We start from the raw sequence: 23,052 nt of genomic DNA on the forward strand, positions 1-23,052 counted from the left end.
AGATGAGGGCCCGCATTGTAGGAGAATAATAAATCAAGCCCTTCTAGTGGTGACCAAACATACGGTAGACCTTATGCTAAGCTAGGTCACTGCTGGCCACGGTTGAGATATTATCCTCATAAAACTTTGCAGCACATCTATTTTCTCTCTCGAAAAAGCGGGACTACAATACTCAAAAGTACATCTAAATCAAATGAATTCCACCAGACGCAGACTATTATGGATTTAAGTGCATTTTCTGTGGTGGAGCGGGCTTAATCTATGGCCGCAGATTTGAATTTCTTTTTACTTGAGCTCGAAGCGATGGAAGCCACAGCAGAGAGAGAGACAGAGGATGACAGGACAGAGTTTAGATTACAGAGGGATGGGGAGGGAGGAAGACGAGGGTGGAGGGGGGGGGGGAGGCAGAAAGAGTCTGGAGTTTATTCGAGGCTAGCTGTCGTCAGGCGCGGCGTCAGCCATCACATGGGCAGAATGCTAAACGCCAAGCTCTGAATCCTGACCTATTTTCATCAAACTGACACAGAAATCCACCGAGAGGCCGTCTTTACGCTCCTAACCTCTGTCTGCCTCCTGGACCACCCTCAGCGAGCCATCACACACACACATATATACAGGATCTGTACATACCATAGTGTAACCACCTAATGTCTGCTTAGCCGTGATTTAACGCAGTTTAATGGCGTTTAATTAATAATCTCCAAAATGACTATTTCCACTCAGCTCCAGCTTGAAAGGCTTTTATTGTAATTTGTCCAAATATGCCGTTGGACTGATGAATATTCATTAAGTGCGATACTCTTCCCCTGACCCCTTCTTTGTGCTGACAACAGACAGTAGGCATGTTCTTTTTTTTTCTGTGTCTGGGCCCGACTTGACATCGTTAGCAGACACCTCCCCGAGTGGAGCAACTGCTTTAACAGACTTTTTAACAAAGACAATGAGCGAATAACTCTGGTTAAAACACCGCCAACGATCCAGGCTCTCAAGGCACAGATGGCTTTAATTTTCAGCCGGCTTTTATCAACTCTGATCAAAGTGCAATCACAGACTCAGTCTTTAATGAAAATGGATTAAATTGCCAGCAAATGAATGTGACTTGATTGATGCTGAACATCACCTTAACAAGAACAACTACAGTGAGAACAATACGCATTAAGGGTGATTGATAGTACTGTAAAATGATGGAGTGAATGCCCTGTTGTTCTTTACTTACAGCAACTATTAATTTCCCTCTAAACATTTAACCGTTTCAGCGTCTTTCGCTGTACACATCTATTTTAATAACTCTAACTATTGTGACAATCGGTCCAATACGATAGCCCACGGTGGTGAGTGGAACGCTAAAATGTGTTCTTGATGCGCATACCTTTATTTAATCCTTGGTGGCGTGCGTCTTCCGTCTTGCTATAGTTGTAGATTGCAGACTGTAGGAAACCTTACATCGCCAAACACACTGAGACTATACACACCTGTGTCTACTTATTACTTGATTGCGTGGCGTGACCCATCACCAACATGTTAACTGCCCCCTTGTGGTGTGGCATGCTAGTATCCACTAAATATCATCTAAAAAGAAACTAAAAAAACACCCATATTGGCTCTGAAAAATGTTTTTTCCATCCATTTCATATCTCACATGCTACTTTGTTCAGACTTTTTGGCTTTTATGAATTGACTCAATCATTGGGCCTCATGCGAGAATGCCTTTACATTATTATCCTAAACCACTCTTACTTTTTATTGTGAGGTTTGCTCGTTCGTGTGTTCCAAGTCAGATTCACTAAAGTCTCTCAATGACTCAGCCTGATGAATGCCAACTGCTCTTGAGATTTGAATATTGACATCGACGCCCCCAAAAAGGCTTACTTATGTGCACCCTATTCAACTGTTATCAGATCATCAAATGTGTGTTATCGCTTGCTATACCCATCATAGATGTGGGTCAGTAGGGGCCTACTACTTTGTAAAAGTGAAAGCGAAAGTTAAAACCAACACTTTCCAACATGTGAAACTTCATGAACACTAAGTTTTGAACACAGCTTCTTTAGTTTTAGGCAACAAACGTACGACTTCTTTAGGTGTAGGCAACAAAACCGCTTAGTTAAGTTTAGGGGAAAACATTGGGTTTGGTCTCAAAAGTGAAAGTAAAACTTAACGCTTGTGAACACAAAGGGATGCGAACTGCGGTCTACTGGGTGCAAGTCCTGTGTTTTTCTACCCATCCATCGACCCCAATCTCCACCAAAATGGCTATATGTTCAGCAGCAGGATAGATACATGACACATTTGTTATTCACGCAAATCCCATTTCAGCATGACCAACAAATCTTTAGACATTGGGAGGCATTGTACGTTTGTTCTGCGTGACAGAATTTAATCTTGATTGTCTGGTACAATCACATGTGGTCCCCTAAAAATTCGCAAACAACGCAACTGCATTGTCAGTCACGTTTCGAGGTAAACGTATTTTCTCCCGGATTACGTTTTTTGTTACATATCACAAATACGTTTCTAATGATAGTCCACGGAAGTCCGCATACAGAGGAGATCGGGGTGGATGGATGGGTCAAACAAACACAGGACTTTTACCCAGGAGACGGCTGTTTGTGTCCCGTGTGAAACCAAAAGTCAACGCTGTCAACGTCCGTAACTTAAATAACATAATGAGCATACATATTTTATGTTGTTTTGATGTTTTTTTACTAAATCTAACCAAGCAGTTTTGTTGCGTTTTTGTATTCTTTTGTCTCAATTCACGTTAGTCATGTGTTTAAAACTGCGACCGTAATCCAGGAGAAAACACGTTTCCCTCAAAATGTAATTGCAGTTTAGTTGTATGGCAACGTAATGTTGTGGGAGACATGGGTTGGGGAGAGATCTCTGAATAATAACTTCACAATGAAACACCAGGCCATTATTTAAGGCTGATACTACTTGTCAAGCAGCGGCAGCCCTCTTGTTTTTACATGCCCTCCTCGCTTCAACTCTACAAAAAATTTGGGGTTGAAAAGCCGCGATCCGGGTCGTCCAGCGTGGCGCTGAGAGGTTCGCTCTCCGGCAGCATTAATCACAGAGCGTCTGTCCTCCGACTGATTACCTCCCATCAATCTTAGTTTGCTGAGCCCTCCGAAAGGAGAAAGCCCTCGTGAAGATCTGATTAAAAATGTAAGTGACTCATAATAGGAGCACGTGCCTGGCCTCGGAGTAGATAGTCGTGAGCTCTGAGTGGGATTTATCCACTCATCTCCAAATGTCCATTCACCTGCTCACGCAAAGACACCGACCTGATCTCAGAGAGGGGGACCTGCTGCTGCAGAGAGGTGAGGTCTAGAGATCTGTGTGTGTGTGTGTGTGTGTGTGCGTGTGTTTGTGTGTGTGTGGTAGTCATTTGCAGCTGCAGACAGGAGGGGGAGTGACTTTGAGAGTGTCTGAGAGGCACATCCTGCCTGCAATTAAGGTGGAATCAGAGAGAGATCTGCGCTGCCTTGATAATGAGCCTCATCTGAATTATTAACTAGAGCTGTACCCCCCGGACCTGGACTCCCATCAGGCCTAGCTATACAACAACAAGAGCAGATGCACACACACACACACACACAGAGAATCTTCAGATCCATACAAACCTCTATCAAACCCATTTCAGCGTGTGCAGGAACTCAAAAACTAATCCCATTTGCCGTAAAAATAAGGGCAACACTTTACTTGAAGTGGTGCTCATAAGGCATTATAAGGCATCAAAAGCCCATTATAAACACACACTGTGAGTGCATGATGATTTATTAAAATTGGTGCATAGTATAATGAGTACATTGTGCAGAAAGTTAAGGGGGTTGAATACTTTATGAAGCAACCGTGTCATTAATCACATTAAAATTTAGTGCAATTTCAGATGCATGATTACATTATTTCTGTGATTCCAGCGGGATCGTAATCAGTTCGGTGCGTGCGGCCTGTGAATTGATGGATTGTACGGATTTCAAAAGTAACTCCCTGAGTGATGCATAACTTTCAAGGTTATCTCGAAATGTGAAATCAAACGTTTTTTGTTTGTCGCAGTTTGTGAAGTTAATTATAGCAGAAAGATGAAGAATGACTCACAACAACCCTCTCACAGCCTTCATACTATCGCTGTACCAACGTGCAACATTAAATCATGAATCCTCAACATTTCTTCCAGCCAGTTTCAAATGGTTTCGATGTATTTTTTTCCAGGCAGTCATTGATTTCCATTCATTTCCTGGGATCTCTCTGAGAGCAACAATGCATAACATGTAAAAAAACATTTGATATGACACTTTAAGAAAATCTACAAAGTTAAATATTACTCAAGGAGCTACTGCATAACTCATTTTTTTGTATTTTATTGTTATTTTATGAATTACTTATTATTGTATTAAATTAGTATAGTTTTATTCTATTTTATTGTTGTCTTGTTAATAATTAATTTTATTGTATTTAATTTGTTTAATTTTATTTTATTGTTATTTAATTAATCACTTATTTCATTGTATTTAATTAGCATAATTTTATTCTATTTTATTGTTGTTTTATTAATCACTTATTTAATTGCATTTTATTTGTATAATTATATTCCATTTTATTGTTGTTTTATCAATCACTTATTTTGTTATATTTAATTTGTATAATTGTATAATTTTTTATTGTTACTTTATTAATCTAGTTTTTACTTCACACTGATTTACTACTGTAACTATTAATATAGTTTTTAATTCTATTTTATTGCATTTTTATCATTTTATTGTCTCATTTGTCAAGTGTAAAATCGTTAAATTGTTGAATTCTTTTGTCTTTCTGTGGTTTTCCCGGCCCACTCTTGTTCTGTCTTACTTCCGGCCTGCCAGTCATTTGTGAACTGCACTAACCTGTATGAAAGGTGCTATAAAATTTGATTGATTGGTTGATTTTCTCTTTCACAACTGACAACACTACAATAGAATAAAGCTCATTTGGGTATAATAAAGAAAACACAAAATCAATCTCCCATTCATTGCCTATGGAGCGGCTCCAGACTCTTTACCCTATGACATCACAAGTTTTGGACTTACTTCTCTGATTTCTGGCTTTGACAGAGAGAGAGTAGCTAATGTTCACAAATATTGACTGAACTTTCCTCGGCCATGGAAATAACACATTGGAATTCTTAATTTAGGTGGAGTTCGGTTAGCAGCAGTGTGACAACACTACGTGCTGATCCTGAGTCACAGTCTGACAGCGAGGACTGAATGTTTTCTTGACTACCGCTCTGCTCATCGTCCGAGCCAGACACCAGAACATTGTGAAGCCCTGATGTCTGGTCCACAACACGGAGAGAATGTGTGCTGGGGCCGACATTTTACGACATGCCACCAGGCACGAATCCCAAGATCCGCCTTCCTGACTCGACTGTTGTGTGTGTCTGGACTCGGTTTCCTCTCTGGAATTTCCGTCTGCAGAGTGTTTCTCAACAATTTTATTCCAGCTGATTGAAGTGTGAGGGCTGAGGGCGAGAATATTGTGTTCTATTCCAACCGCCATGACTCATATAAGCAGCGAACACCCCGCCTCCACTGCCGGTGCATCCCTTGTTTACATCCCAGCCCTTCTCCAGATTGAAGTGATATCTGCCCGCGTTCTATTCAAAACGCTTCTTTGTAGCTCGGCATCGACTGACGAGGCGACTGATCCTCTCGGATCAAAATCTGTCCGTCTCGGCGTTGGCCTCCTTTCCATTCAAGCCCTCAACGATTCTTCCCAACTGTTTTCTCTCCATTCACACGACTGATCAGATGAGTTTTGTCATAGTCTCAGATTCAACAAACCAACTCCCCTTCGCCTTCCAAATTCCTCTTCCCATTCCCCGCCCCCGGTTAACCCAGCGCCAAGCCCGCCAACTCGAGAGCTGCCTCTCCTTCTGCTGCGTCTTTGTGATAATAACAATAACTGTGTAGCGGTGCAGAGGGCTCTCTGTTGAGCCAGCGCCAGGCCGGCTGGCACAGGGAACCCTCTAAGCCTGTTCCACCATCTCCAACCAATTCCCCTCTGTCTCGGCTGGCGCTGGAGCATCACAGGCATTAAGGCTGCTATCAATGTGCTCAGCAGCAGGGGCCACCGCCACCACTCTCGCACTCGCTCTATCTTTTCTCTTCCCGCCTCTCTCCATCTCCCACTCAATTCTGAATCCAATTCAAAAAAGGTTTTATTGGCAGGACAAATAATACCTTGTTCTTCAAAATGTCTCCTAGCCTCCTCTTTTTTCTTTTTTTTCTCTCGGGCGCTGTGCACCCTTTTTCTGCTTCTCCATCTCCCGCAAGTGGAATCTCCCTCAGAACAAGGTGATTGCCATCAGCGTGGGCGGTAATACTTTACGTGAAGTGCATTGTGATGCATTACAGGCAGATTAGACGCGTATTAGAGGTAAAGATCCACTTTTGCTCTCAGTAATCAGAGATGAAGAAGAAAAGTAAACCAACCTAAAGTCAGTCTAACTATTTTTAGGGCTGACATAAATCTTTAAAAATAGAAATTAAAACAGTATCTCCTTGCATATACAGTATATCCTATTTACAGATGCAGCATATGGAGCGTATTTTCAGCAGGTGGGGCCACCCTGGATATTTGCATGCATGTGCGTAATATTTTGTATTATAAACAACTGACAGATGTTATGTAGTACATTTTCTATAATTAAATCTGAAACTTGGGTGGAAACAATATACAGCAATTCAGCAAAGTGGCTCTAAAGCAATGTCGGTCAGCGACAACACCCGACCACTAGACTAACCGCTACAAGCCACACACGAAGCACAGAGCAGTACTAACAAATAGCAAACTTTATTGCCATGTTTTATGCACACAAACTGATTGCAGGACAATGCATGGTGTACATTTGAAGCTCCTTTAACAGCCTGTTACAAACCATACCACGGTAACAGTGAAAATAGCGTCGACACGGCCCGAGGTAACACATTCTACCCATAATTTGAAAACAGTTTATGTTTTTTTTTTTATTTTTAAAGTTTAAGGTTATTGCCTGAGTGAAAGATGCAGGTGTTGCAGCCACCACTAGGGGTCGCAGGTGCCTATTTAACGTATAAAATAGCTTTTCACACCCAATAAATATTTTTAGAGGATTTATTTTGTCTTCTTTTCAGGAATTTCAAAATAAGCTAAGATACTGCAACCAGCTTTCACCTGTTAAAGGTCCCATATCATGCTCATTTTCAGGTTCATACTATATTTTGTGTTTCTACTAGAACATATTTACATGTTGTAATGTTAAAAAAAAACATTTATTTTCCTCATACTGTCTGCCTGAATATGCCTCTGTTTGAAATGCTCCGTTTTAGCTCATTTCAACAGAATTGCAATGGAATTGCATTGCTAGAAAACAGTTTGGGTCCATGTTTATCTCCTGTCAGCTGATGTTATTTACATCCACTGCAACAGGAAATAAACTGGGACACATTGAGAATGTTTACGTTTAAAACCGTGTAATGGTCTAAATGTTGTATATTTGTGACATCACAAATGGACAGAAATCCTAACGGCTTGTTTCAAACGCACAATTTCTGAATATGGGCTGTGCATATTTCTCCGTATATTGAACGTTTCAATAATTTCACAGTATTTATATAGCATTTAAACCTGCTTTATACTATAATAGGCATGACAATCTCACTTTTTCCAATATGGGACCTTTAAGTTTTAGTACATTGCCAATAGAGGATCATCTTAAAACTTTTAATGGTGTGTTATAGAAGGTTTACCACTTATTCTGGCTGATAAGACCTCTGCTCTGATGCTTTGATGGGAAATGATTAGGTCACAAAAAATCTTCATCTACCAATCAGAATGACAAAGGCGTAATTTGTCCCGCCCTAACAGGTTCAACAGAGCTAACAGAAGATTCAGGAAGACGTCACACAGTGAGTCTAAACACGCCCACACAGTCCTGAGAAGAGGTCGAATCATCCAGATTAACTGAAAACACCTGCGTGGGCGTTCGGAGGCTTTAAAGCCCCTGAGAGCTCGGTTTTCTAGATGACATTAAATATCCACGACTAAAGTCAAAGTTTTGAAAAAAATCTATCTTTAGATATTATGTGACATCACCTTTTTCCAACCAAGCTCAACCATTTTGAGTGTCAACATGTGAAATGCATTCTCTATATTGCATCCTGTAGAAGAGGTTTATGTGTTACTTTGTGCTTACAATCCCATAATGCAATGAGACACATTTATAGATGTCAAAATTAGAGTCATGCGACTCTACAGCTGTCGGTGATGATGCGAGATGATGACCATTCGTAGGTGTCAAAAATCGCAATTTGCTGCTCACTATAGAGTTTTAACTAGTGAGCGTTTGTTATATAGGGAGAAGTGAATGTGTGAAGGAGGAAGTGATTTCGTTATCTGTCGTCCCAGCTGGACATTTTCGAATCTACTTGCAACACTTGACACGCATGGATGCAGACGATTGCCACAGTCAGAGACAGAATGAGAGAATCTTCTTAATAAATTACATTTGAAATAAACCTGCAAAACAACCCCAAACCCGACGAATAGTCTGTCAGGAGCCATAGGGTTCACGTCAGGTAGCAGTCAGAGCTCTACAGGTGTTGAGGGAATATATGTATCATTTTGACAGAAGTCTGTGTGGACACGGAGCTTCAAAATTATCCAAACGCTTGGTGCATTCATGAGCAATTACATAGCCTAGATATCTATAGACATAGAAAAAAATTCACTTCCCTAATACAAATTTAGATACTGTGTCTAGATGGTACCCCACAATTTGCAAAACTCTCGCAAGATGGTTATGGTTAGGCATTGACCTTGAATGGTTAAGGTTAGGATAGGTCATTGGTAGGCTTGCCACGACAGTCGGTGTTACCGGTGTTACACGGTGTTAGGTATTTCTGATTTAAACCCAGTATAAGGGAATCGCAACGTTAATGAGGCAATCGCCGTGCGGAGGACGGAGCGGTCAGCGCCAGGTGGAAACCTGCGGCCCCGCAGCGAAAGCTCGACCGGAGAGGCCAGACACACAACCCTCCGACGTTAAAGATCAAAGTAAGCGTTCAACAGATATTGAGCATTATCTTTTCTTGTAAAATGTCCGTTGTTTATTAACTGGTGGAAAAATTTCCTCACCGTGACATCCCTAGTCATCGGGGCAGCGAGTCTCGCAAGAGTTTTCGCACGTTTCCGCAACTTGGAGGTTACCTTCTAGACAAGACCGTCGCCATTTCTGTCTGTCCAGACTAAGACTGGGTCAGCCGCGTTTTCAAACGTTTCCGTTTTAGGGGTTCTAAAGTGGCGAAGTAGTGCAGACGCGAGGCATAAACGTAGCAAGAGTTATGCATTTGAAAATGTTTTAGTGTGGATGTAGTCTGGGAGTAATACATGTTTGCAGTCGCCTCTCAGGTGTCGGACCAAAACAAAGAAACTCTCACTTTGTGAAAAACACTGTAAAATGGACCAAATTCTTGAAAGTTGAAGAGTCACTAAATCCACTTTTTTGAGTTAGCAAATTACATGAACAGTTCCTTGGTTACACATTGTAATAGTGAAGGAGGTGTTCAAGATAAAACCGGGTGTTAAGTTGCTCTTTAAAGACAATAAACAGACAGAAATTAAGTCTTTTCGGGGTAAGTATTATAATTGATCCTCGTGTGTATTGCTGCCGTGTGCTCATTATATCACAGTCTGATTACAACACTCACACACCCACGACGTTCCTTTCCTTCTACTGTAACATGCTGCTGCTGCTCCGTGAAGCCTCCAGGTAGAGTCAGAGAGCTCCTACCTGCTGCTGAGTCTGTGTACAGTACAGCCTGCAGACAGGCCACAGCTCAGCACATCCATTCCCACGCAGAGACACTTGTGAAATGAACATAACAATGCGTGTGTGTGAGCGCAAAACCCCCGCATCACCACCATCACCACCACCGGCACCACCGTGACCACCTACGGAACTGAACTCACTTCATATGACCGAACACAGCCTCCCACCTCAGATACAATAACAAACATGGCCCAAAACACTTGACCGCAATTACTGCTCCACGGTAAGGGAAATCCATACATAGTCATCATGGTATAACCCTGCTGTCAGATGCTTAGGCAACACTGTGTGTGTGTGTGTGTGTGTGTGTGTGTGTATGTACAATACGTTTATGTGTGTGTGTTACCACAATCAAACTAATCCATACACTACCACCGGACACGGGAAGTGTGTGAGCGTATGAATGAAATCCAATCCACCTCTGTAGCCTTAACGCTTGACACTTAAACAAGTGAGTGACATCTCAACAGTGTGTGTGCGTGTGTGTGTGTGTGTGTGTGTGTGTGTGTGTGTGTGTGGTATTAAGAGGCAAGAGAAGCTGCTGGCCCAGATGAAGACAAAGAGCCCAGCGGCTGAATTGAGCAGCAGCTCTCAGACAGGATTACACAACAGCTCTTAAAGAGTGCTTTTAATAGCAAGACTGAATCTTATTTCCCTCCCACTCATCCCATCCAACCATCCATCCATACTGTATATACACCCCCCTCACCCACCCACCCCCATCAATAATGTTCAATCCAAGCAGAAACACACACAGGAATGTGTGAGACATTATACGTATTATATGAAAGTGTGTGTGTGTGTGAGCGATTCCGTACCACCAAATCTCATTAAAACCGCTGCCAACTGTTACAGTCCAACATGTGCGTGCATGTGTCTCTCCTCTCTCTTTGCTGTTGAGGAGTGTTATTATGATTGAATCAAGTTGTTTTTCACCTCGACTTGTTGGAGCCTCTCCACCAATCAGCTTCCTTTGCCAGACCAGCCAATCAAAAAACGTCCACGCAAAAGCTGGAACGGCGATGCAGGTATCAAGCTGGGCGTCCCTTGGGCAGCACGAACGAAGGCCCCGGGAATTAAGCTCAGCTTTAAATCCAATTTGAAACCCCCCTCCGCCCACCACCACCACCACCACCACCATCATACCATAAAGATTGGACAGGGGTTGTTGCCGCTCCGCTCAGACCGAAATCAAATGGTGATTTTATTGAGATTAATCTGCGTCTTAGTACTGCTCAATTGGAGGCTGGTACGGAGCCAAATGAGATGGACGGGGCAGGAGAAAGAAACCTGGTGTGTTGTGAGAGGGACAAATAGAACGGAGACAATGTCACTTATCATAAAATGCTGTCACATGACAGGAGGAGTAGATGGAGGATTTTGGATCAACTCGATGTCAAACACACAGATGGTGTGAAATGTCTGTTAATCCCACAGCGACTTCTCCCTCCTCTGTATTCCCCTCTATCGCCAGGCCGTGTCAGAGAAACGAAACACACGGGAAAGTGAAAACCGCAACTTCAAAAAGCATTAACAGAATCTTAAAGGGGCACACCGCTGATTTTATACATGCCGCTCACTTTACTCAACCTGATCTCATGGGGGAGGCGTTTAAATAGCACATTACAAGGACAGTACGCGTGCCATTTTAGGCTTTTCACATGGCATTTTTACACCAAAATTACGGTGATGGTCGCAGTTAGGTTTAGGCAACAAAACCACTTAGTTAGGTTTAGGGAAAACATCTTAAAATAAGTAGGTAAACTAAGTAAAATACTTTTGGAAAAACTGTAACAGACGTATGGAAAACATGCAATAAACATCACTTAAGTTGTACGCCTCTTTTTGGGTGTCACTTTTACGTCATGCAACAAAACTACAATCATGGCTGCAGTTAGGTTTAGGCAACAAAAACACTAAGTCAGGTTTAGGGAAAACATCTTAAAATAAGTAGGTAAACTTAGTAAAAATATTTATGGAAAAACTGTAACAGAAGTATGGAAACACGCAACAAACGTCACTAAATTTGTACGCCTCTTTACGCGTGTAACTCTTACGTCATGCAACAAAACTACAGTAATCGCTGCAGTTAGGTTTAGGCAACAAAAACACTTAGTTAGGTTTAGGGAAAACATCTTTAAATAAGTAGGTAAACTAAGTAAAATACTTATGGAAAAACTGTAACAGAAGTATGGAAAACACGCAACAAACGTCACTAAATTTGTACGCCTCTTTTCGCGTGTCACTTTTATGTCATGCAACAAAGCTACAGTAATCGCTGCAGTTAGGTTTAGGCAACAAAAACACTTAGTTAGGTTTAGGGAAAACATCTTAAAATAAGTAGGTAAACTAAGTAAAATACTTATGGAAAAACTCTAACAGAAGTATGGAAAACACGTGACAAACATCACTAAAAAACATGCAACAAACATCATTAAATTTGTACGCCTCTTTTTGCGTGTCACTTTTACGTCACGCAACAAAACTACAGTAATGGCTGCAGTTTAGGCAACAAAAACGCTCACTTGGTTTAGGCTAGAAAACCACTTAGTTTACATACTTATTTTAAGATGTTTTTTCCTAAACCTAACTGAGTAAAATATGTATGGAAACAATATATTCATTGTCGATTAATCTGTTGATTATTTCCTTAATTAATCGATTAGTTATTTGGTCTATAAAATGTCAGGAAATGGTGAAAAATATCGATCAGTGTTATTGAGTTGCATTGTGGTACTTGAAGGATACCGGGTTTTTGGCGCTTGACGCATACTAGTAGGGAATAAAAGTCAGGATATCTCGGCCTCAGCTGCTTTAATTTTGACGATTTGTCTTCAACCTGTCTATCGTGAGTTCCCCAACATTACGGAAGTAACTACTAAATCGCTGGAGTGACCCTTTAAACATGTTTCCCAGCCATCTTTAAGGTCGCCATGATGCTGAATGATGTTTTCAAGCTCGTGGATAGAACGATGCCAGTAAATGTTAACGCCTACTGTCAAATTTAACAAGAAGGGAGTTATTGAGGCTACTCCCCAGTTCTGTCAAGAGTTTAGTGTGTTTCAAGCATTTTAGAAATTCCCAGTAATTGCAGTGTTGACCACTGTGGCCCTTTGATGAAACTCCCACGACACCAAAACACCATAAAATACAAGTGGAGAAACAGCACATTGGATTTTCAAATATGTTTTTGTTTTTTGTTTTCATCTCCTTTCCCAAAAGGATCCAATTCAAATGTTATTCACTTGTGTTTTTGTATGTTAATTCCCAGTTTAGACGGTGTTGCTTGGTGTCCATATTCACCAGATATAAGAACACATTTATTTAGAATTCACTGAACTGCAATTTAAAGAATTAGATATCTTGAAATGGCTGAAAATTCAGAAAAGTGGCCTTTAGAAGCTAAACTTTGTCAAACATAAAGGATATTATAGAGGGGAAGCGACAGTACAGGGCTTGGAAACAAAAGACCATTAATCCGCACACACAGAATGGGTGGTAAATTTAAGTAGATTACAGCAACCAATCTAATAGATTAACCTCCTATTAATTTGAATTTAAGGGATAATCTGTAGTTACATCTGTTTGCTGTGACACCCCATGTCATCATCTCTTGTTATTGTCCTTTTAAACCCCCCACGCCTTGTGCCATGCTTTCGCACAGCTCTGTGCGTAATTCAACGTGCGCGCACTGGATAGCACGGTGGGGGTGGAGGGGGGGGGGGTAAAGCCTCCAAACGGTTTATCCCGAGCACCCAACCGGGCAGCGTGGGGGTGACGCTCCAGTTGAAGGAGCTGTAAAATCGGACCGGAGGCACACTTTGTCCCCAGTGTGACCCGAATAATGTAGGTGCCAGAGACACTTTTAGCGATGCGTCACAGCGCGTAATAGTGTGCCTATCCAAAAGAGAACCGTGAAGAAGAGAAGGGGGAGTTTGTTTCCGTGTGGCTTTATCCTATCCTATATGCACAAAACTGCAATCCTTTAAATACGATGAACCCAGTGAACCCTTCTCCACCGCCCCTTTCCTTTCCACACATTGTAGTGTGGAGTGACACGGGGACACGCCACTGACATAAATTGCTGGAACCAACCAGGGGTCAATTATGTGGCTTTGAGATATGCAGGAAAGGAGTTATAGCTGCAGAGACACAGACAGACTAAAGGCTAAATATAGTGGCCGCTTCTCCACTAAAAAACCTTCAACCATGTGGTGTCAGAAAATGCTTTTTAATGCGGCTGTTGGCTCAGAGGGTAGAGCAGGTCTACCACCAACCGGAAGGTCGGTGGTTCGATCCCCGGCTGCTCCTCCATGTCACATGTCGATGTGTCCTTGAGCAAGACACTTAAACCCCAAATTGCTCCCGAAGGTGTGTGTGAATGAGTATTTAGATTAGATCCTGATGGGCAAAGTTGGCACCTTAGCAGCCTCTGCCATCAGTGTGTGAATGGGTGAATGCTGACATGTAGTGTAAAAGAGGTTTGAGAGGTCAGAAGACTAGAAAGGAGCTATATAAATGCAAGTCCATTTCCCATATTTACATGTGGCCCTTACCTTCCATCCGGCGGAACTGTTGCTGTCGCCTTTATCCTTGAAATAAGGAACAAAGCGAACCATCCAGTCGTAGATCTGCGACAGGGTGAGTCTCTTCTCCGGGGTGCTCTCGATGGCCCGGGTTATCAGGTCTGCGTAAGACAGGTTACCCCACGCGTTCCTCCTGGACGACTTGGCTTTGCGCAGCTGGCCGGCCGCGTCGAGCGCAGCGGCAGCAGCTCCGGACATGCAGGCGGCAGGAGGAGCGGCAACCGGGACCGGTACCGGGGCTGCCGGGTGCGCGAGCTCCGCCGGCGCGCCGCCTTTTCTCTCGGCGGCCCGGCGGCACGCGGGCGGCACGTTGTACTGCTCCACTTTGACCGACGCCAGGGCGGCCAGACCTCGGCTCGCCTCTTCTTCTTCTCCTCCTCCACCTCCACCACCGCCACCGGGGAAATCCTCCGGACACGGCGGCAGCGGCCAGGTGCACGACCGCGAGCGACTGTGAGGCGCAAATTCCGAATCGATATCAACCTGATGCGCATCCATCATGCCGCCGCCGCTGTTCTTCATCATCATCAGCATGATGATGATCTCCCGCTTGAATAGATGTTAAAAAATCAAGGCAAGGTCACTATAATAAAAAAAAAAAAAGAAAGAAGCCTGTTAAATGAGTTAAAAATGTCCCTTAATAGAAAGAATAAAATGTTTCACACAGAGAGGTGATGGAGCAGTATGAATAAGCCGGCAGCAGCAGTGTGGGATATTCTCATATTCTCCTCAGTGCAACAATGTGTGCATCACATCAGGACAGATGAAGGTGTATCCGAGGCATCAACAACAGTATCAGTCTCTCTTCCATGTTAATTTGCACAACACCGGCTGCATGCAGGACCGAGTGACGGTCAAACATCCATTATGAATTATCCAGACGCACTCTCTCTCTCTGTCTCTCTCTGTCTCTGTGTGTGTGCTCGCTCCGGCTGCAGCAACAGTTGATCCTTTTGACAGATGAGGAGGTCCAGCAGCAGGTTAAACGGAACGCAAACTCCACAAAAATCAACTGACTTTATATCTCGTGCGTCTTTTTCTGCAGATTTGGTTTTGGTGACCGACCGCTGCTTCAGCTGGAAAACTCTACTGCAAAGAGCGCAATTACTCCCCTTAGAAATAGAAACAGGCTCTCATGAATCATTTATATGAAGCCGTGAATTTTTCCAGACGCGAGGAAGAGGAAGAAGAAGAAGAAAAAAAAAAAACACAAGAAGCCCTTATGGATTTGATTTGGAGCATCCTCCTCTGTGTGTGTGTGTGTCTCCTCTGCGCGCCGCCGCCAGACGCCTCACTTTGCTGTAGTATATCTTTTTTCTCTACCTTTGTCTTTGGCTCTCTCTCTCCGTTCACATGTCACATGGGTACCGTCTCTCTCTCTCTCTCTCTGCCTACTGCTCTGGCTTTATACTACGAGCACCGTGTTGTCTCTGAAGGCTTCAAGCCACTTAACTGTAGCCCGGAATAAAGTGGAATAAGTGCTGCTTCCATATAATTGGACGCTGCCTGGATCAAGTCACTCCCTCCAGAACAGGTTTCCAGAGGAGGAGGAGAATGTGTGTGCGTGTGTGTGTGTGTGTGTGTGTGTGTGTGTGTGTGTGATATTCCCAACAATACAATTTCTAAAGGCAGTCATGTAACAGCAGACAAATTCAACCATACATTATTTGAAGTTTATCATCATGTTTATATCATATTTTGTTCACAAGTGGCAATCGTCATGAGTTTTAATTCAATTATTAATGATTAAAGAGAAATGGTAACTTTATTTCGCTGCTTTGATTTTGTTATTTAATAACTTAAAGCTGACGTAGGCGAGATTGGAGCAAATGTGATTAAAAAAAGTTATTTTTATAAAACGGTCACTATATCGTGACAGTAGTACATGAAACAGGTATCCTGAAAAAATCATGTGCCTCTGTGTCCTCCAGTGATCCTAACGGCATCTGCAAGATATCACATACCGGAGGAAAAACAAGCAGTAAGAGCTGATCTGAGGTCTGCTGTCCAGCTGCCGTCTATGAGAGCCGGCTGTCAATCACTCGCAAACTCCAACCAAACGGTCAAACTAGGCAGCGCTGATCAAATATGAATCAATATTATGTTACGTTAATGCCTATTTCTCTACTCAGATGTTTTCAGAATCATCTTGTAGTGCACGGTTTAGCTGTAAAATGAAAAAGTTTGTGATGCCGCATTGTAAAATCTGGTGAAGGAACGCCATGTTCCGGTCACATGACCGGAGCACAGCCAATAGGAACGCTCTCTCAATGAAATGACCTGTGATTGGTCAAAGTCTCCCGTCACGGGCTAGATTTTTTAAAGCCTGAAAACAGAGCCATGAGGAGGAGCAGAAGTCTAGTTATCTCTCAGAACACTTGAATTACAATATGCTGAAAGGTTATTATGGAATTTTTGCCCAATGATGCCAAAAATATACTGCCTACTGACACTTTAATTGGCAGTATCAAATCAATTAATACAAGTCTCTTCAAAGAAACTCTTCACTTTTAATGTTTTAAATTCTGTCTGAGTGTTTTTTTTTTTTTTTTAAATCCAACAAACCCATAGGTTTCATTTGTAAATCCTTGTGAAGGTTACTCCTGGTGTTTGTATGTCATTTAGATTAGCCAACAGCTTCATGGGATACAGCCTTGATTTGTATTATTTATCATTCATGATGACCTTTGGTCAACATTTATGTATTTTCTAATGTAATCCATAAGTAAGACATCTCGTACAGTTGCACATATCTAAGTAAATCTATGTATATAAGTAATTAATCCTTTCTCCCGGAGCGGTAGCCCCTCACCTTTGCTATCCCAAAATTGTGTTATTATTTGGATTTTTCTTTTTATCTTTTTTTGGTATTTGATTTATTCAATTTAAAGGTGCTAAATGCGAGATTGGGAGCATTTCTGTTGCCTCCGCACGGATCTCAACATGGCGACGGCTGAGCCGGCAGCTAACATTTCTAACGGCGCTAGCAGTTAAAACGACGGCGACGCTTCTGACAGAGCTAACAGAGTTCACCTGAGGGAGAACCGGAGGGTGGGTGCTGCGCTTATTATCAGCTTTATCTGCTTCATGAGATCAGAGCAGAGAAGCGACCAGGATCTAGCCAGTGTGGCACGCTCTCATGCATCAATATGTACCATAAGGCACGTGCAGCTGGTCCGGCTATGCCAACAAAGCATGGAGAATCTCGGATTACAACACACACACAGAGGGAGAGTGACTTCATTCTCTGCTCAGGTAGACATTACTCCTCTGTATCTTTACATAGCAAATCGTTTTTTGCTGCTATATTAATGCTCTGAATATCATATAGAGAACCTTTAAAGCGTAAATGCTGTTTCAAAGCCTCCACCACACTCACAGGGATGCACTTCTGGGCTAGAAACGCTGAAGCCTTCATGTGTTTATCATTTCGTTGGCCTAAAAGTGATCAAATTTAAACACATTGAGCCCAAACTACTTGATTTAGCTCGTAAAATACCAGCAATACTTATGTTTTTATTAACAAGAAAATAGATAATCTGCAAAACCCAGAGTTAAACTCATTATTTTGTTTATACATCTTGACGTGGCAACTTTGGTATGCTAAAGATTAGGGACAGATTGTGTAAAGTCTGATTAACATCTGGTTAGGATTGGAAAACTAAAACACTTGGTTTAGGTTAGGGAAAGATTTTGGTTGATAAAACGCCATATGTTAATTACTAACTCTGTGACGGGTAAACAAACTAACTAACGCACATCCATAAAGACCACAGTACGTAATGCAGTGTAACTGAACAGACTTTCTTTTGGTACCAGGAACTATGATTGAGTCATTTTAGACCGTTGTTCCTCCTGTCAAAACGCAGGTAAACACACGTAAATGGTTCATGGGTTGCATGAGAAAGTTCCTGTAATGGAAATGGGCTAAAGAGTAGCTATACAGCCCTGCTTTCTCATTCCCACCATCAAAACGTGATTTATATGTTTGGACTATTTCCATTTACATCTTTTTTATTTTATTTTTTTTCCCCCTCTTAATCACATTACTTTTTGCAGGTGAAACACCCTAACTCCTCTCCACCTATCCATCTAAACTGTGCATTATGATCAAATTAAATAACATTAAATTATCAGATGGGGGTGATTCTTCGCCGTCTTTGTCCCACACTGTTGTCTTTGGTGGGTCTGAGTCCATAAAGTGGGCTCCTCCATCAATAGCTGCTCTGTGTGTTGTGTGTTGGAAACCCCCAACACTGATAGAGGCTGCCACTCTTTTGACAGCCGGTTGTCAGTGACAACCATAACCTCAAATGCACCTAAATGGAATGCTTTCATGAGGACTAAATGGGCCTATCAACATGAAGAGGAGAGAGAGAGCGATCAGTGTGTTTGTGTGTGTGTGAGTGAGAGAGAGAGAGAGAGAGAGAGAGAGAGAGAGAGAATAAGTGGAGAGAGATGCTGTAAATGGGAACAAACAGAGGGAAAATTCAAAACACATGGCTCTGCGGTTTTCGAGAGGAGATTTTTTATGTGCCGCAGAGAAGTTGTAACAGGAATGTGGTGTGACTCCTATCATATGGAATGAAAACACTGAGTCCGTGCCAGCAGGGTGGATATAGCGTGTTCAGCTGTGGCTTCCAGCTAAAGTCCTCGTCATCACGGCTAGGTGATGTACCGCCGCAGCGTAAACATGACAAACATGAGAAACATGAGTCACACGGCTGGACACAACACAACGCAGACAGACAATTACATGTTTTCTCACAGGAGGGGTGGGGGGTGGATTTGTCAGAAATACTGTGCAACATGTGAACAGTGAGCCTGAACACTCAGCTCTTCCAAGAAACATATTTCTACATCAGTGTTTCGTTTCCAGCTATTATTTGTCAGATTAACTGCCAACTGGATTTGTGTGAGATTCGTGTTTATCCGTTGTCCCTCTGTTTTCTCAGCATCAAATATTGATGATATGCATATTGACTGTCACTGCCACCGCCCTCAAGCTGCCTCTTCTTATTGATCTCTAAGTCCACCGATGCCCAAATGAGGGGATGTAGTGAAAGGTAAATAACCTATGCCACACACTTTAGGGTGGCAATAAATCTGTCCCATTTAAAGGAACAGTCCAATATTTTGGGGAAATATGCTCGCCATTAAACCTGAGGTCAGATGAGCAGAATAAAATCAACTTTATCTCTCTAGTGCAGACATACTGTAGTTAATGTAGCTCCACACCTATGCGCAGTTTGAACTTTAATGTTTGGGGTTCACAAAAAAAAACTAGAGAAAATGTAATGTGTACAAAAGAGGTTTCGTTTAGGCTACACGAAAATGAATAATCAGGATACCAGCAGGTAAAAAGCACCACAGCACCGTCTTTTTTTCAATTGTTCCTTATGGGGCTTTCACATAGAACGCGGCAACAACACCACTGCGCTCTGTAACCCATTATTTCCAATACCTTGCGCGGCGCAACAGTGCACCGAGCAAAGCACGACTGGCAGCTCGCAGGCGCAGTGCACCCACAATATGCGCTGAACCCAGTGGCGACCGCAGCGCAAACCGCGTTCTGTGTGAAAGGCCTATGATGAGGAGAGAGTGCATGTGGCCAACTTTTTGTGCGGCTGCTCCGAGCATTTCTAGTTGAAAATCTCTAAACTTTTCAAAAAAGCGCTGGTGTCATCACTGTGCAACGTATCCTCATACAACGGTTCGTATGATCTCTTACAAAAAGTTGTTCCTCATTTTTTGTTCATTTTCCTACGAATGTCCAGCAACACGTGTCAATTTCCGCTCGTTACATGCAAACAGTCTTTTCAAAATAAACTTCTGTCTTTACTGGAAACAACCTGGTGGTTAAGTTTAGGCAAGAAAACTACTTAGTTAGGTTTAGGAAAAGATTATGGTTTGGGTTAAAATAACTCTGGAAGTGACGTAACTTAAGAACGGAAGTTACATGATGAATAAATCAACGTTGACACCAGTCTCCTGGGCAAAAGTCTGGTGTTTTCAGACTCAACAATCCACCCCGACCTCCTCCCTACGCGTCGTTTCTCACTCTTTATACTTCCTGGTTCACGATTACGTGAATTACACACACATTTATTACGTGGGATATATACAAATTACAGTGCATTACTTTTCATAGGTATAGCTACGAAGGGTGTATGAGACCAGCCTGCACTGTGGATGAAGCGCTCCCCGGTGCCCTGTCAGCACTTTTCTGCCAGAAAAAAAACACTATATGGACAATGATTGATGGAATATAATGAGAATTACCAATAGAAACTGAACTCACACGAACAGCAAAACCATACCCCGTGGCGTCTAATATGAACCTTAGCATATAGCCTAAAACAGTTGAGTTACAAAGTCGGTAGTGTATTGGGATCTCCACCAGGTAAATAAAAACACCACTTGTTGGTTTCTTATTCTGTGTTATTATAAAAACATGGGTTACAGCAACTAGGCGGTTCGGGGAGCCCACTGAACCAATGCAAACTGCGCCTGTGGCTTCAGGGCGTTAGTCTAGCTTAGCATGTGTATCCCAGGTAAAAGTCAAATAAAATGCAGTTCACACAGCTCCAAAGCTGTCTTATTTACTTGTGTAAATGTCAAACGGGTCACTCATAGTGACTGTGCAGTTCCACTCTGCTCTGCAGAAAGGGTTTCATCATCTTTCAGCTCCCTGTTTTGGTTCAGTCTCACCTCTCTCATAACCTCATTTCCAGCTGCAGGCAGCTGTTTTCAATCAAATATAAGAAACACTTTACTGTACCTGACGAGCACTAAACAGTAAGCAGACAAAGTTATCTGCCAGGTGGCCAGAAACATGACTCCAAATGAATGGTAATGTTGCTCCATGTCTGTGCAAATCCCTTAAATAGGCAAGGATTTGCACACATTCAGCACAACAACTTTATAAGGTGATAATATGTCGTTGTTGTGTTTATAGCAACCCAAACTGTAACCCTGCTCCACTGTCCCCAAGAGGCCCAAAAAAAATCAATTACTGCTTCAACCTTAGAGGTGGCAGATCAGTAAATCTTCATGTGGGTTGTTTTGTAAGGCACTGGCATGACCCACTTTGTCATTTAGGTATGGAGACTTGTTGTGAAATACATGGACCACAGTATCTGTTTTTTACATTTCTATTTCTACATTGCACGAGAAGGGAAGCTTTGGAAGGCATATTTTTTTATATTTTTGACAGAGTTAGGCTAAACCCATCCCAGACCTGCTGGTACCGGACACATAGGGATGACGTCGATCTTTAAGGTGACAAAGAAGTGTATTTTTTATGGAAGTTTATGGAAGTTGCGATACATGAAAATGGGCTCATAATGGGGAAAAGTTAACTCTTTTTACGAGAATCAAATTGATTTTTCTTTTATCTTGTTTGCATTAGGCTGATCACCAACTGGGACTCAGGGTTTACCCTCCTTTTTTAACACTACATCGCTAACTTACTCCATGGACCCGCACACCTTAGAGTGAACACTAATTGCCTCCTCTCCACAGGTCTTCCTCCTTCATTTTCGTGCTTTATTCCAGTGAGCCAGTCAGTCAACCTGCAGGATTATTGATGTGTTTACTGGCGGAGGGGGGATGCCACTCCCTGCCTTGGGAAACCCTGAGGCTTTCAACTGTTGAGTAACACTGACTGCTGCCACCGCCTCCAATCAGGAAAGTTGGGATGTGCTCTTCTTGGCTCATAATGAGGCACAAAACAGAAAAGGAAGAAGATGGTGGCACCCCGAGCAGTTTCTCTTCATTTAATCATAAAGCTGAAATTCAACCGTGGCCCATGGACGTCTTTATGCCAACGCAACACAATGGAAATAAATCTGTCAAGACCTTGCAGCTCCCTCAAGGTGCTTGAACCAGAACCAGCTTTTAGGGAAAATCTGGTTTCTTAAAACTTTTGTAGTTTTGGCCATCAATCGTATTGTCTGACAACCATGCTCCTAACCTGACCGGTCAAGATGGTTTGTTACACAGAACAATCCGAGAATCCCTCATTGGAAACTGTTTGGAAAAAGGGCAGGCACTTTTAAAAAATACTTGTCAGGTGCTATCGATGAACCATCTGTCAATCAAACTCTTGCTGAGGCCAGTCGGGAGAAGAGCGGAAACATATTTTGACATCGTGAAAAGCCGACAGTGCCATTCTTTGCTCTTCTTTTCAATGAAGAAATACTCTCCAGTTCTGATATAACTGATGCTATCACAGCATCTACGCTAACCTCTTCAGTAGCTGCCATTTTTGTTTAGAACGACCAGTTGCCTCTCTGTGTTGCGTCACACAGAGAGGCGTGACATTTCGTGGCGTTTTTTTCATGCAATTGATTCACACGTCTATTTTTCAAACTGTTATTTTTGTCATGAATACTTTCACACAGAACAAGAAATATTACGCGGCGAAAAGCCATTTACTTTTTTTTCTGAAATGTGAGGTTGATTTTCCTGAGCTTTCGCACCGCAAATAAAGGCATCAACCAATCACGTTCAATTCAGCCGTCATCTAGACATATTATATTCCAACGAATTCTCATGCAATGGTTCGTACGATATCTTATGATAAAGTTATTCCTCCTTTTTTGTTCGTTTTCC

The 23,052-nt window shown here is 42.3% G+C and overlaps 1 protein-coding gene across 1 annotated transcript in view; it reads right to left on the reverse strand.

The window, feature by feature from the left end:
• foxo6b (forkhead box O6 b) overlaps window positions 1-15,974 on the reverse strand; it is a 52,379-nt gene extending 36,405 nt beyond the window's left edge. The window contains exon 1 of the mRNA XM_037795972.1: window positions 14,407-15,974. Within this exon, the coding sequence (XP_037651900.1) occupies window positions 14,407-14,970 (564 nt within the window). The 5' untranslated portion in view covers window positions 14,971-15,974. The remainder of the gene's footprint in view (window positions 1-14,406) is intronic.
• Window positions 15,975-23,052: the final 7,078 nt, after the last annotated feature.

This window comes from Sebastes umbrosus, chromosome 15, assembly GCF_015220745.1.
Source record: "Sebastes umbrosus isolate fSebUmb1 chromosome 15, fSebUmb1.pri, whole genome shotgun sequence".
NCBI lineage: Eukaryota > Metazoa > Chordata > Actinopteri > Perciformes > Sebastidae > Sebastes > Sebastes umbrosus.